This window comes from Labeo rohita, chromosome 18 (assembly GCF_022985175.1).
Source record: "Labeo rohita strain BAU-BD-2019 chromosome 18, IGBB_LRoh.1.0, whole genome shotgun sequence".
NCBI classification, from domain to species: Eukaryota; Metazoa; Chordata; class Actinopteri; order Cypriniformes; family Cyprinidae; genus Labeo; species Labeo rohita.
This window is the reverse complement of record NC_066886.1, coordinates 29,521,823-29,536,697: the sequence shown is the minus strand read 5'-3', so window position 1 is coordinate 29,536,697 and position 14,875 is coordinate 29,521,823. Positions and strand designations below refer to the sequence as shown.

The 14,875-nt window shown below is 34.7% G+C and overlaps 1 protein-coding gene across 2 annotated transcripts; it reads left to right on the top strand.

The window, feature by feature from the left end:
* The first annotated feature begins 1,180 nt into the window (after positions 1–1,180).
* Positions 1,181–14,875, top strand: arfgap2 (ADP-ribosylation factor GTPase activating protein 2). 2 transcript variants are annotated; one of them, XM_051134874.1, is made up of 17 exons: positions 1,181–1,315; positions 2,014–2,132; positions 2,292–2,364; positions 2,497–2,628; positions 3,832–3,912; positions 4,518–4,629; positions 4,706–4,762; positions 5,147–5,185; positions 8,632–8,684; positions 10,873–11,009; positions 11,207–11,338; positions 11,534–11,662; positions 11,734–11,883; positions 11,977–12,103; positions 13,360–13,450; positions 13,549–13,670; positions 13,759–14,875. In XM_051134874.1, the coding sequence occupies exons 1-17, from the start codon at positions 1,244–1,246 to the stop codon at positions 13,777–13,779; spliced, it is 1,647 nt and encodes a 548-aa protein (XP_050990831.1). In that variant the 5' UTR covers positions 1,181–1,243; the 3' UTR covers positions 13,780–14,875. The 2 variants fall into 2 exon arrangements, with proteins under 2 accessions (XP_050990831.1, XP_050990832.1); XM_051134875.1 differs by lacking the exon at positions 5,147–5,185.

The following is a 14,875-nucleotide window of genomic DNA, read 5'->3' as shown; positions in this document are numbered from 1 at the left end:
CTGGAAAAAAGCATGGCTCTTACCTTATAAATTTTGTGTACCCAACAAAGTTAAAGAATTACATTTAAAAATTGTGCATAATATATATCCCACTAATGAGATTACTTCCAAGTTTGGTAATGCTCACTTTAATTTCAATACTGAGTCAACTGATCATCTTTTTTTCAAATGCCCACTTGTTAAAAATCTTTGGATTGATTTGTCAAAATTCCTTGCTTCAAAATCCAATTTAAACATTGATTTCACTGTGTGCGATGTATTCTGTTATTTCTCTCATTGTAAACATGACATAGAATATATAGAAAATGTATTTATTTTACTGGCAAAATATTATATTCATAAATGTACATTTTCTTCAACATTACCCAAATTACATAATTTTCTTTGTGACCTCAACTACCTAATTTTAACACTTAAAAACATTAACAACAAAAAAAGTGTCAAATTTGTGAAAATCTGTACTGATTTGATGAATGTGTAATCTGAGATGCAACCTCTGTTACTCTTATTATTATTATTATTTTTATTTTTATTTTTTGTTGTTGTTTTGCCTTTGTTGTCTTCCTGTTTTATTTTATTATATTGTCATCCATTATTGTGTTGATCTGTATCTGGTTAAGATTTATTTATTTATTTATTTTTTATTACGAATCTGTATTTTTCTCGTCCTGTGAATGTCTTCCTTTTTGTTTTTGTTCTTTAAACATCTTTAGAGCTTCTGTTTTTGATGCCTGTTTTTCTGTAATAATGTTGTTTACATGTTCTTCAATAAAAAAAATAAAATAAAATTTTTATTTTTTTATTATTTTATATTTAATACATAAGAAAATTCCAATTTTCTAACGAATACTTAAAATACGTTTTGAATCAATATTTGATTTCTAAATGCAAATTTATTCTTCTAAAAAGAAAACAACTCCAAATACATAAAAAAATCCACTTTTAATAATACACTGATTCTCCAATTTTTATTGTATTTTTTTCTATTTTATTTTCGCGTGCTTTGCATTCTTTTGCACGTTTGTGCATAAAGCAGTAGGGCCCAAATTAAACTCAATATTGTATATGTATTTTCACGTTTTATGACATTTAGTTTATTAGTTTATTCTGTATTATATAATGTGTTTTCTGTAGTATATAATGTTGTCTCGTGTTGCAATGTTGTATTTTCCACACACATCACTTCCGGTAGGTCTTTTAACCGTCTTTCTGGTTTCTGTTTTCCCTCTGCTCAGTTGGCAAGATGGCGTCGGAACCGAACAAGACAGAAATTCTCACCATATTTAAACGTTTGCGCTCCATACCTACAAACAAGGTAACATACGAACTCATATTGAAATGTATCTCTGAATGTTTTAATTGTCGTTCTAGCCTATTCAGAGATATCCATATGTGTGTTTCGTGTGGGATTACGTGTCATTTGTTTGTCGTTAAGCCGGTGCTGATGGGGCCTGGGTCTTACCTAGAACGTAATGTTTACTGTCAACTTCACACCTGAAAAACAGACCTGTGTCAGCTTATCAAACACTAATGACTTAATATCGACGGGATATTAGGACTAAATGAGTTGTCTTGAAAGAAATCAGTTTTTTGCGTGTTTACCGGCTCTATCTGTTACACGAGAATGACGCAGTGGCGATGGAAAATGACTCACCCTGTAATAATGTACTTCAAAACCCATGGAGTTGCCTGTGCGGAATGTCCCAAAGATGGATCAAACTCGTACACAATCGTAAAATATGTATATTAGAGAATGAAATCTTGAATTAATGTACATTCAGTTTAGTTAAAAGTGTTTTTAGTTAAAACTGTTTTATCTCATATTTCAATATATTACTGTATATATATTTTTTAACATGTTTGAACCATAACATCTGTCTGTCTACAGTCTTTAAGTGCTTTTCAACCATTTAGCATGAGACACATGAGGGAATTGTGATTTTGAGGATTGACTATACTTTATGGAGTTTTTAATGAAGGAAATGTAATGAAATTAAATGTGTTTGTTTTTAGGCATGCTTTGATTGTGCTGCTAAGAACCCGAGTTGGGCCAGTATTCCATATGGAGTGTTTCTGTGCATTGACTGTTCTGGGATACATCGCTCATTGGGAGTGCACTTGAGCTTTATCAGGTCAGTCTGGATCTCTATTGTTTTTAAATTATGTAGTCATGTGAATGTCTGCCAAAGTTTTTATTCATCCGTGGTGTCACAGAATGTTTCATTCATTCCTTAATTCGTTTATTAAGACTTAGAATGTGAGTTAGTGAGTGTAGGGTGTTGTCTTATCAGATCCACAGAGCTGGATTCCAACTGGAGCTGGTTTCAGCTGAGATGTATGCAGGTTGGAGGAAATGCCAACGCGGTTAGTTCTTTTTCCCTACCCTGTAATATGCATGTAGTTGCATCAGTTCTGTTATTAAAACTTAACCTATAGTGTAGACACTGTACATGTTAAGTCACTTCATCACTCCATTTTTTTTTCTTTTGTGCACAGATGGGATTTTTCCGCCAACATGGCTGTACCACCAATGACACCAATGCGAAGTATAACAGTCGTGCGGCTCAGATGTACAGAGAGAAGATTCGACAGCTTGCCAACGCTGCGCTCTCAAAGTATGGCACTGATGTGAGTATACAAACCTCATACTGTTCCAACATTATCACTGCCTAGAAAATAAACAGTGCCTCCTGGATGTGTTGTCAGTATTGGTTATTAATAGATATTTTAGTGTCATGCTATTAACATTACTCTTAAAGCAGAGCCTTCCAGATGGCCAAGATTTTACATTGGACCACATCCTTATATTGTATTACAACAGACCTGTCTTTATTTATTTAAGTAGCCTGAATGTTTAGTTTCTAAACCCCCAATAATTCACAGAACTACACATTTGTGGTTAGCACAAACCATGTTTATACTTGTTGTAAATTAACTTGTATTTAATGTAGTCTGGGTCATATATATATTCATATAGATCTTAATATATTTGAATATACAGTTGAGGTCAAACGTTTAGATACACCTTGCAGAATCTGCAAAATGTTAACTATTTTACCAAAATAAGAGGGATCATACAAAATTCATGTTTTTTTTTATTTAGTACTAACCTGAATAAGATGTTTCACATAAAAGACAAAATACAAATTTTTGTATATTTGAACCCTTTCCAAGAAAGACTGTATGATTTTGAGATCCATCTTTTCACACTGAGGACAACTGAGGGACTCATGTGCAACTATTACAGAAGGTTCAAACGCTCACTGTGCTCCAGAATGAAAAACAATGCATTATGAGCCAGGGGTGTAAACTTTTGAACAGAATGAAGATGTGTACATTTTTCTTATTTTACCTACATATCTCTTTTTTTCCTATTCAGTACTGTCCTTTAGAAGCTACAGAAGATACTTACATGTTCCCAAGAAAAAAAAAAAAGTGAAATTTACCCTGATTTTTGAATTTCTTTCAACTATTATTTTTTTTCTTGTGGACTATATGTAACATCTTTTATGTGAAATATCTTATTCAGGTCAGTACTAAATAAAAAATAACATGCATTTTGTATGATCCCTCTTATTTTGCTCAAATAATAAACTTTTGACCTCAACTGTATGTTGTTGTAATGCAAAGAGTTGTTTGAATTTTATCTCCTAATATGCATCTGTTGTGTTTGTGATATTGAGTAGACTTTGAACTTGAATCATTGAACAAACTCCACGTCGTACACAGTCACAATATGGCCAGACTCACTATTTATGAAAGCACAACAGACAGCCAGTGTGTTTGGAGACATTTATTTAGACTCTTTTTCTCCCCCTTTTTATCATTTAGCTGTGGATTGACAACTCAAGCTGTGCTCAGCAATCACCTGTGGAGAAGAGAGAGACTGATTTCTTTGATGAGCACACACAGGTAGGACACACAGAGTTGTGCATTTTGAATTGTAAATGAGTTTTGATGTATTTATTAAAAAAAAAAGTTTGACTAAGCCCTCAAGTTGCCTGATAATTTTTTTAGTGCCTGATAATTTTTTAGTGCCAGAAACAGGATTCTCAAAGTTTTAAGAAACCTAGAAATATCAGGGAATTTTGTACTGAAGCCCTTTTACAGACTTCAGTGATGCTGTTCCACAGTTAATAACATAGTAAATCTAGCAGTTTCTTGTATTTAAATGTGTGAAAAATTCCTATTGAAATTACGTTCAAAATTCATATGCAATTTTAACATCATACCATGTGTTATATTACCTTGCATTAAATTACATAATACTAGTTAACACTGTAGAAGTTTCTAATACAACAGCTGAAACAACAATTTACAAGTAATTTACTCACTCCCTTGTCATCCAAGATGTTTGTGTGTTTCTGTCTTCAGTCGTGAAGAAGTTTTAGTTTTTGAGGAAAACATTTCAGGATTTTAGTTCAGTTTGTATCTGTTTACGATTGTGCTCATGCAGATATGTCGCTTTTAATTATGGCTTGATGTGTTAAATTTGATCATTGTTCTCTTACCTGCAGCCTGCCAACAGCTGGAACATGGCATCCCCATCCCTAACGGACCAGAATGGAGCTGAAACTGTTACCCCTCAACTGGAGCAGGGCAATCCTAAGAGTTCAGAGACCAGCACTCGTGAGTGTTTCTCATTATGCATCATAACACATGCATTTTGTCCTACATGTAATAATTTCTTGTCCATGTGATGCAGAGTCTGAAGAGGGTCCGAGCATCGAAGGACTGAGCACAAGTCCTAAAGCTACAATAGGTGAGTGTTTGGGGCTTGTGTGTTTGAGTGCTCAGGCAGAATGTGCATTATCATCACATCATCCCCACGTTTCTGTTTCTCCCTTCACTACCTAATTCCCCATATTTCTCACCAAACACTGATGAATCACTTAAGTAAGTCAAGCTCCAGGACCTGGTTGGAAAACTAATGAAGTATCAACCAACATTTTAGGGACAACAGTGAATAATGGAAAAAAAATGCTTGTTACTTGTGAAATTGCAAAGTTTAAAAACATTGTATAAATATGACAAAAACACGTAAGTCTCTTTAAAATCATTTTTGTGTGTAATGGCAAGCCAGTAAATGCAGTTCTGCAACATTTTTTTTGCAAATGAATTGAAACTGTCTGTTCTGTTAATGTAGATGACTCAATGAGATTGACGTCTGAAGAGTCTTCTAAAGGTGATTTGAATGATTTTGAAAAGCCAGGAGGCCTATTGGCTGTTGAGAATGAAGCAGCATGGTTCTGCGCTTGACTGACACTTAATTTGAGTGTGTGTGCCGCTTTGGCTCCACCCCTTCCTCTTTATCATAATAATGATTAATGCAAAGCTGCTCATATTTTAAAGCTTGGTGTTACTGTACAAACAGTATTCATACTGCTTTTAGATAATAATGCATTTTCTTACAGTTCGTATTTATTCTGGGTGTCATCAGGGACAATGTACAGTATATATTGCACTGACACAGTTGCTGACTGGGATTTAATTTGTTTAATTTAAAATTGAGAAATTCAGTGCTGATCAACATTATGAAATATGCTGTTGAAGTTCATTTCCAGAACAAAAATTTACAGATAATGTACTCACCCCCTTGTCATCCTAGATGTTCATGTATTTCTTCAGTTGATAAGAAATAGTTTTTTGAGGAAAACATTTAAGGATTTCTCTCCATATAGTGGACTTCTGTGGTTCCCGCAAGTCTGAACTTCCAAAATGCAGTTTAAATGCAGCTTCAAAGGGCTCTAAACGATTCCAGCTGAGGAAGAAGGCTCTTATCTAGCAAAACGAACAGCTGTTTTCTAAACAAGTTGAGAATTTATATACTTTTTAACCTCAAATGCTCTAACCTCATTTAACCTCATCTTGTCTAGCTCTGCGTGAACTCTGTGTATTCCGATTCAAACACAGTTAGGGTATGTCAACTCCCATCTCATTTTCTCCTCAAACTTGGTGAACATGCAAAGAAGATCAAATGCCCTTTACAAAAAAGGTAAAACAGCGATGTAGGGTGATTTTGAAATGAGGGTTTTATACCCTAACTGTCTTGAATTAGAATACACAATTCCCAGGGCTAGACAAGACGCGCATTTAAAGTTAAAAATTATATGAACTGTAAAAAAAAAAATTTTATAAAATGACAGATCGTTTCACTAGATAAGACCCTTATTACTCGTCTGGGATTGTTTAGAGCTCTTTGGAGCTGCATATAATATATAACTGCATTTTGGAAGTTCAAACTCATGAGCACCTTTAAAGTCCACTATATAGAGAAATCCTGAAATGTTTTCCTCAAAAACCATAATTTCTTTACGACTGAAGAAAGAAAGACATGAACATCTTGGATGACAACTGGGTGAGTAAATTATCTGTACATTTTTGTTTTGGAAGTGAACTTCACCTTTAATAGACCTTAAAGCCCAAAGTATAAATCAGTTTTGACACGGATGCTTAGCGTATGCAAACATCTGAAGATGGTTTCATCCTTGTCCAGTGTCTGCGATATTTCTTGCTAATTTCTTATGAGCAGTAAAAATGTCTTTGTACTTGCTTAAACTAGAGTTGTGGGTATTCTCTCACAGAAGTGCTCGTCAACATGACCGTCCATATAGTTAGTTGCTGTCTCCAGTAGTTTATAGACTGATGATGCATTTCTTTATATTTTCATTTGAAATGAAAATTCACATGCATTTATGACACTATACATTGTTTTATATGTATTACATTGTTAATGAATTTTAGGAAACTAGTTAATGCTAGTGTGTGGGTGTGTAACACTTCAACTGAGGGAGTGACAACAGATTCAGTGCTTTCTCTGTTTTGACCTTAAATGATTTTAGCAAATGGCTACAATATAACAAAGAGTGAAACATTTAAGGGGGTCTGAATACTTTCCGTACCCTGTGTGTGTGTGTGTGTGTGTGTGTGTGTGTGTGTGTGTGTGTGTGTATATATATATGTGTATATATATATATATATATATATATATATATATATATATATATATATATATATATATATATATATATATATATATATATATATATATATATATATATATATATATATATATATATATATATATATATATATATATATATATATATATATATATATATATATATATATATATATATTTTTTTTTTTTTTTTTTTTTTTTTCCTGCTTCTGAGAACCCTAAAAATGTGAAAAGAGTCAACTGTGGTTGCACATGTATGGGATGGGCGTACAGAGTATCCAAAATCTGGCTGAGAGCATACAATACATTCATACTATGCTGATGATAACATTATGTGCACTGTATTTATACCTTAGTTTACACACAGAAACTGAACTATACTTTGGGCTGCACTTCTGTTGAACCTGGAACATTGCTTGGAATTTATCATTTTAATGACTAAACTACAAACATTTCTGCTGATGTGGACATCCCTTGTATCTGTATTTGTAGCAGAACTAACACATATACTATATAATTATGCAAATTTACAAGGTATTTGCCAGTTCTTACTTCTAACATGTCACCGGACCATGTTTTGTGGCCTGAGTTTTTCTTCATCAGAACAGATTTGGAGATATGTAGCATTACATGATTTGCCAGTGGTTCATCTGCAGTGAATGGGTGCCGTCAGAATGAGTCCAAACTGTTGATTAAAAACATCACAATTATCCACAAGTAATCCACACCACTCCAGTTCATCAGTCAACATCCTGTGAAGTAAAAAGCTGTGTATTTGTAAAAAGAAAAAACAAATCAAGCCTTTATTTTTTTTTTTCTAAAATAAGTCCTTGATTTGTACTATTGCTTTCTACAGTGACAAACTTGTCTCCTCAAAAGCAGAAAGGGGATGGACTTCACTGGAGGAAGTATTTTTATGGATTATGGACTATTTTGGCCACAAGTGACAGTGTAAAGTTAAAATGTCTTAATAAAGGGTTAGTTTCCTACTAATACGCAGCTTTTCTCTTCACAAGTCATTAACTGATGGACTGCAGTGATGTGGATTACTTTGGGTCATTGTCATGTTTTTATCAGCTGTTTGGGCTCAAGTTTTTATTTTAGGTGAACTGTTACTTTAACTCAGAAGTGGTGTATCTGACCTCACTTTTCCCTCTGGCTCACTGACACGAAGGGTGTAGTGTAGGGTTTCCTGATCTCATAAGGAGCTCTCAGACACTTTCCAGTCTGGACTCAGACTTACGCCGTGTTATTTCTGAAGTGAGCCTCCGATCCAGAATGAGATTAGAGCAGCTTTTCATTGTTGATCAGGATGCAGAGGGTGTAAATCTTAAAACCAATTTCAGCATTCGTCTTAGCCCCAATTTTCTGCTGATTTATGTAACTCATTGGTTCAGTATGCCATAGTAAGGCTGCATGAATGTTCCCAGTGTTCATGTGTGCACTTTAAACACACTCTTGCTCTTATAATGGAATTAATTGTGTGAGGCGTGACCTTTTTTCCCCTTTCCTCAGGCTTTGCCGGCATGATATTTCTCAGGGCGCTGTTGGCTGTGGCCTCTATCGCCATGCACTAATGATCCTTGTCTGGAGAAGTTGTGTTCTCTGGAATAATGTAGGAGGAAATGGTTTTCTGTTTACTTTTTTCTTACTGTGCTGTCTGTTTTCAGAAGTGAAACCCTCCATTATTGGAAAGAAGAAACCAGTCGCTGCAAAGAAAGGGGTAAGTGAACAATCAGTGCTCTCAGTCACTTCCTGTTGAGGGAGTTGTGCTTCCTGATCTTGCAGTGTTCAGTTTTTGTTCTGTCAGCAGGTGTCAGTCTTGCTGCAGTCTTGTTTTAGCATAAGCTAAAACAGTGGCTCTAACTAAAACTAAAAAAATCAATAATTATTCACATGCCTTACTCTGATTAATTCTTCTAATAGTATTTAGATTAATCCATTGAATGTGTGCTAATATACTTTTTTGGTGATTGTTTTCCCCATCTTTCTTTTTTTTTGTGGAATGGAATATATTGGAATGCACAATAAAAAAACATGATTATAACATGTTTTATAATATACAGTATATATGTGTGTGTTAGTATTTACATGAGTTTCATTAGGCACTCTTATATATATATATATATATATATATAATTTTTTTTTAAAAAGTATCCTGCATTTTAATGTCACTATCAAAACAGTGTACACTGTATGCAGAATTATTAGGCATGTTGATATTCTGGTCATATTTTTTTTCCAAACACATTTTACCAATTCCAAACCACATCAGTCTTAATAACTACTGTTAATTTTGTATTTAATCATTTATATGTGATATATAATTGTCCGTGAAGGGTGGAAGTGAAAAACTCCTTATATTCAGGTGTGCATAATTATTAGGCATGTTTTCTTTTACAGATAAAATGAGCCAAAAAAGATATTTAACCCAGACTGAAAAGTCCAAATTATTAAATGCCCGTGAGAAGAATGCAATACTAATGCAATACAAGAATTTGCAAAGTTAAGGCTTGACCATTGGACAGCGAAATAATTTGGACTTTTCAGTCTGGGTTAAATATCTTTTTTGGCTCATTTTATCTGTAAAAGAAAACATGCCTAATAATTATGCACACCTGAATATAAGGAGTTTTTCACTTCCACCCTTCACGGACAATTATATATCACATAAATGATTAAATACAAAATTGACAGTAGTTATTAAGACTGATGTGGTTTGGAATTGGTAAAATGTGTTTGGAAAAAAAATATGACCAGAATATCAACATGCCTAATAATTCTGCACACAGTGTATGTTTTAGTCCATTGGCGAGGCCTATAAATTTATGATCAGGAAATATTCCTGTGTCCCTCTCTCTCTCTCTCTCTCACAGCCACAAGGTACAAGTAGATAGGTCTCATCATTTTGAGGTAAATGTGTTCAAAAGTCTGAAAAATCTGCAAGTTTAGGGAATGTAACTACCAAACACCTTTTTTTTTTCTGCAATTAAGCACACTTTTTTGGGAGCTATTCCAAAAAATTTGGTTTTTATGTGTACAGCTGTTCAGAACTGTGCTTAGCAAAACATATACTGATCGTCATCTGTAAGCTAGCTTCAAATGTGTCTAAAATTGTCACCACCGAAACATTTGGTGCAGTTTCGTAGGTTTTTTTTTTTTTTTTTTTTTTGGGTGTCATCTCATAAAATTGTCACTACTTAAACAGTCACGACTGAAACATGTCATCATTGTTTCAGCAGTGGCAAAAGGGAAGACACAATCCTCATATTCGGGGGGAAATAAACAATTTTCGTACTGTTATGCAAATTTTTAGTATTTTAGTATGTTTTAGTAGTGTTTTAGTATGCAAGTTAAAATTCTGTAATGTGATGTGGTCACTACCAAATCATTACTGTCACTACTGAAAATGTGCTGTCACTACCAAAACATGGGATGTTTTGTCAAAAAGAAAGTATACTAAATTATCAGCTAAGATGTTATGATTTTTGGTTCAATGTATATTTAAACTAATGAATCCTTACCTTTTAAATCAGTATGATCAACTTTTTGCCTTTTACAAAGAAAAACTGGATTCAAAATACAACAAATCTCATAAATTACACTTGAAATATTGTTTAAAAATTTGTAGTGACAAATTTGAAGATGGACAAATATTCCAAAACTTCCTGAAAATGCAATATGAGAATTAACTGCACAATTACTTGAAATGTGTACCTTAGATATTATACAATTTGCATACATACAGATTATTTGGAAAATGTCCATCTCTGACTTTGGACCAATTCTATAGAATGGCCCATATAAAATATAAACCATTTATAGAAGCATATACTGTCACTTTGCAGGTGCTACTTTGTTCAAAATGTAATAAATAATGTCTTAACACTCTATTATCATTTTGGTTTTAGCTTGGTGCTAAAAAAGGTCTTGGTGCCCAGAAGGTGAGCAGCAAGAGCTTCACTGAGGTGGAAAAACAAGCCCAGGTGGCAGAGAAGATGAGAGAGGAACAGGTCGCTGAGGCCAAGAAACAAGCCGAAGAGTCCATGTGAGTCTCCAGATGCCACAAATTCAACAGTGGACATTTGCAGATATTTTTTCTCTTAAAGGATTTTGAATATTTTCTGTTGAACGGTCAACCGTATGTATGAGTAAGGCGATGGCTCCTCTAGCAGTGCAGTCAGAACTATAGCTTCTGTAGTTGAAGCACAGCTTTTCCTGATTGCGTTCCCTCTTTTCTCACAGAGTGGCCTCGATGCGACTGGCCTACAAAGAGCTGGAGATTGACAGGAAGATGGAGGAGAAGAAACTGAAGAACCTAGAGGGGAAGAAGAAGGAGCAGGCGGAGAGGCTGGGCATGGGATTTGGCAACAGGAGGTAAAGACACGGCGGCAACCTCGATTAAACCTCTGTCACGTTAATTACATCACTCCCCTCGAGCGTGACATCACTGTCTGCGGCAGATTAATAGCCCAGAATGCTGAGCGATGTGTGTCTGGATGTTTGTTTTGTTAATTTTATTGTACGTTCAGCTTAATGAGGCTCATACGATGTGACTTTGATCTTCCGCAGTGCCGTGTCTCATTCCGTGATGGCTGAGATGCAGGTGATCGAGCAGGAGACCCCGGTGGGAGTCAAATCCTCTTCTCGCTCTAAGCTGGACATGTTTGATGAGCCCGGGTTCGCCTCCGGACCGCCAAAGTATGTTTGTTTCAGACAGCATTTGTGAATGTGGTTCCACGTGTGTAATTTGTCAATCATTGTGATCTCAGGTACAAGGACAACCCTTTTACATCAGGAGACAGCTTTGGCTCACGATGGGACAATGATGGAGGATCATCGTTCTCTTCCTGGGCTCTGGAGAAGGAGGAGCCTAAAGAGAGTGAGGTCACCATCTCAAGCATCCAGCCAATCGGAGAACGGTGCGTCTTTCTGCCGTTCTGAACAAAGTCCTGTTCCAGTAGACGGTGATGTGATTTGTGGCCAGGTTTATGACTGTTGACAATTTGTCTCAGGTTGCCCAGCCGACGGAAGCCTGACGTGTCCGTGCCAGTCACGGAGTCCAGTGAAGCACGACAGAAGTTTGCCAATGCTAAAGCAATCTCATCGGACATGTTCTTTGGCCGTGAGAGCAACCCAGAGGTACAGTGAGCACAGTAAACCTTTAGTACATTGAGTTCCATCGAATTCTCTTATGCCCATCTAGGCTACTTGATCACATTATGTATTTGAATACATTAAAATGTAATTTATTCCTGTAATGCAAAGCTGAATTTTCAACATCATTACTCCAGGCTTGATGATGATTCTTCAGAAATCATTCTAGTGTTGGAAACAGTTGTGCTGCTTAATATTTTTGTGGAACCTGTGATTCTTTTTTTCCATGATTCTTTGATGAATAGAAAGTTTAAAAAGAACAGCTTTTTTTTTTTTTTTTAATAGAAATCTTTTCTAACAGTTTAAGTCTTTGCTATCACTTTTTATCAATTTAACACATCCTTGTTGAATAAAAGTCTTCATTTCTTTCAAAAGAAGAGAAGAAAAATTTACTGACCACAAACCTTTAAATGGTAGTTTATATTGTTACAAAAGATTTCCATTTTAAATAAATGCAGTTATTTTTAACTTTTTATTCATTAAAGAATCCTGAAAAAAGTTTCACAGGTTCCAACTAAATATTAAGCAGCACAATTGTTTTCAACATTGATAATCAGCATATTCAAATGATTTCTGAAGGATCATGTAAGGACACTTAAGACTAAAATAATGATGCTGAAAATTTAGCTTTGCATTATAGGAATAAATTCCATTTTAAAATAAATCTTAAATAGAAAACACCTAATTTGTGTATATATATGTATATGTATGTGTATATGTAATTTGTATTATATAAATTGTATATATATATATTTTTTTTTTTACTATTTTTATACATTTTTATACAATTACAATTTACTCGTATTTATACAATCTAAATATTTTAGTACATGTTTTTTCCCCCCTAATATACATAAGAAATACACATACTATAAATGATATAATATGCTATATGTAATATAATGAAAGTTTTAGCTGCTGCTTTTTTTTTTTTTTCTGGGTTCTTAGATGAATTGAAAATTAGAGCATTAATTTCAGAATTTATGAATGTCTTTATTCATCAAGGTCACAGTAATAAAGTTACTTAATCTTACTTATCCCAGGTTTCCACAAAAAAGTTCCACTAATTTGTGATTTTTATTATTTTTTGAAACATATTCATTTACATATGGAAATGAATTTTTTTTTTTTAACATGCAATGTTTTCTATATATATATATATATATATATATAAATATAATATAATTTTTTTTTTTTTTTTTTTTTAATATTCATTTACATTTTGTATTTTTCCTCACTAGTATGAAGCAAAGACTCGTCTAGAAGGCATGTCTGGAAGCACCTCCATCAGCTCTGCTGACCTGTTTGGTGATGGAAGTGTCCGTTCCTCTGGTAAACATGGACAAATATCTTATATTTGATGCAATGTAATATAACAAGACTTCAGCTCTGGTGCTCACTCTGTTCCGATTATGTGCGTGTCCTTGTAGGCTCATCAGGATTTGACAGCGTGCTTCCCTCCGGTCCAGATATTGCCCAGTTCAAACAAGGAGTGAAGACTGTTGCAGGAAAGATGGCAGTGCTGGCTAATGGAGTTATGAACACCATTCAGGTAAACGCACACATTTCAGTCTTGACTATATACATATTTAACACTTCCACATCAGCTGTATTAACTCTGTTTGATTGTGTGCGTTAAGGATCGCTATGGATCTTACTGAAAGGACCGCATCAGACTGAAACGGAAGTTGCATCAAACAGGACGCACATCACTGCTGATTGGCTCTGGTCTGTCTTTCTTACATGAACACACATCTGAGAGAGAGAGAGAGGAAGACCAAGACCCGGGAGCTCCCAATCTCTCCCCAGACCACTGTAGACACTCTCGCTGACAGTATTTTAATTTCTTTTCGAAGACTCTTGTTTTATTTTCAGATGACAACAGAAGCACTGGGAAGAGTGTAAAGTTTGTTTTCAGAATTGCAGTGCTTTCTGTCTGAACTAACAGTCCTGTTTTCTATGCCATGTACCGGTCTTTGATTTCAAATAGGTATGGATCTGAAAAGTATTCTGTCTGGAATTAAACGTATAACTAAACTTAGAGCGTTAATATGTTCTCATGACATTCTTTTTGTATTTTAACGGTAACGGAAGACGTCAGTGCATTGAGTAAACAAGGAAAGGGAACCCCGTATGGTATATTTATACATTTTGAATATTTTGAGCCCATTTCCTAAATGCAATCTATAAGATTTTAATGCGTTATGATGATTTTACATTATTAGTTATTATAATGACAAAGTTTGAGTGACATTAATTAACAGTAATGTTGTGCAATATGTCCTGTCATGTCAAGGACGAGTTCTTGAGGATGTGTGAGTGATTCCTGGAGTTTGAGTTTTCAGGGCCGATGATTTTAAACTGAATCGTGTTTGTTTTGCATGCCAGCATAAGCCGAAGACACTGGTGCTGTATCAGATTTCCAGCATTCACTCGTATTTGCAGAGAAAATGCTCAAGACGCCAAGCGGATTGAGGAGGTTTACAGTGATGCGATTTAAACAACGACAATTAAATAAGACGCCCTCAGTTTAAATGATAAAGTGACAGCTGACAAAATTTGTTTTTTATTTAAAATTCACCCACTGTCGTCTGTTTTCTGGTAATGTGCATGTGCGATATTGTTTCCTAGTACATGCATTACAGCCTTTCTTTCCTTTTCTTTTGGGTTTTTGCCAGATTGGCGAATGGTATTTGTCTGCCTGTCCGTTTGTATCCCGATGCTAAATTTGAAAATAAAGAACAACAATCCAACTAC

Excerpts from the sequence above, each read along its gene's own strand:
- arfgap2 (XM_051134874.1), top strand. The coding sequence starts at position 1,244 with ATGGCGTCGGAACCGAACAAGACAGAAATTCTCACCATATTTAAACGT. Across the intron at positions 2,133-2,291 it reads GTGCACTTGAGCTTTATCAG|ATCCACAGAGCTGGATTCCA; the intron begins GTCAGTCTGGAT and ends TTGTCTTATCAG. Across the intron at positions 3,913-4,517 it reads TCTTTGATGAGCACACACAG|CCTGCCAACAGCTGGAACAT; the intron begins GTAGGACACACA and ends TCTTACCTGCAG.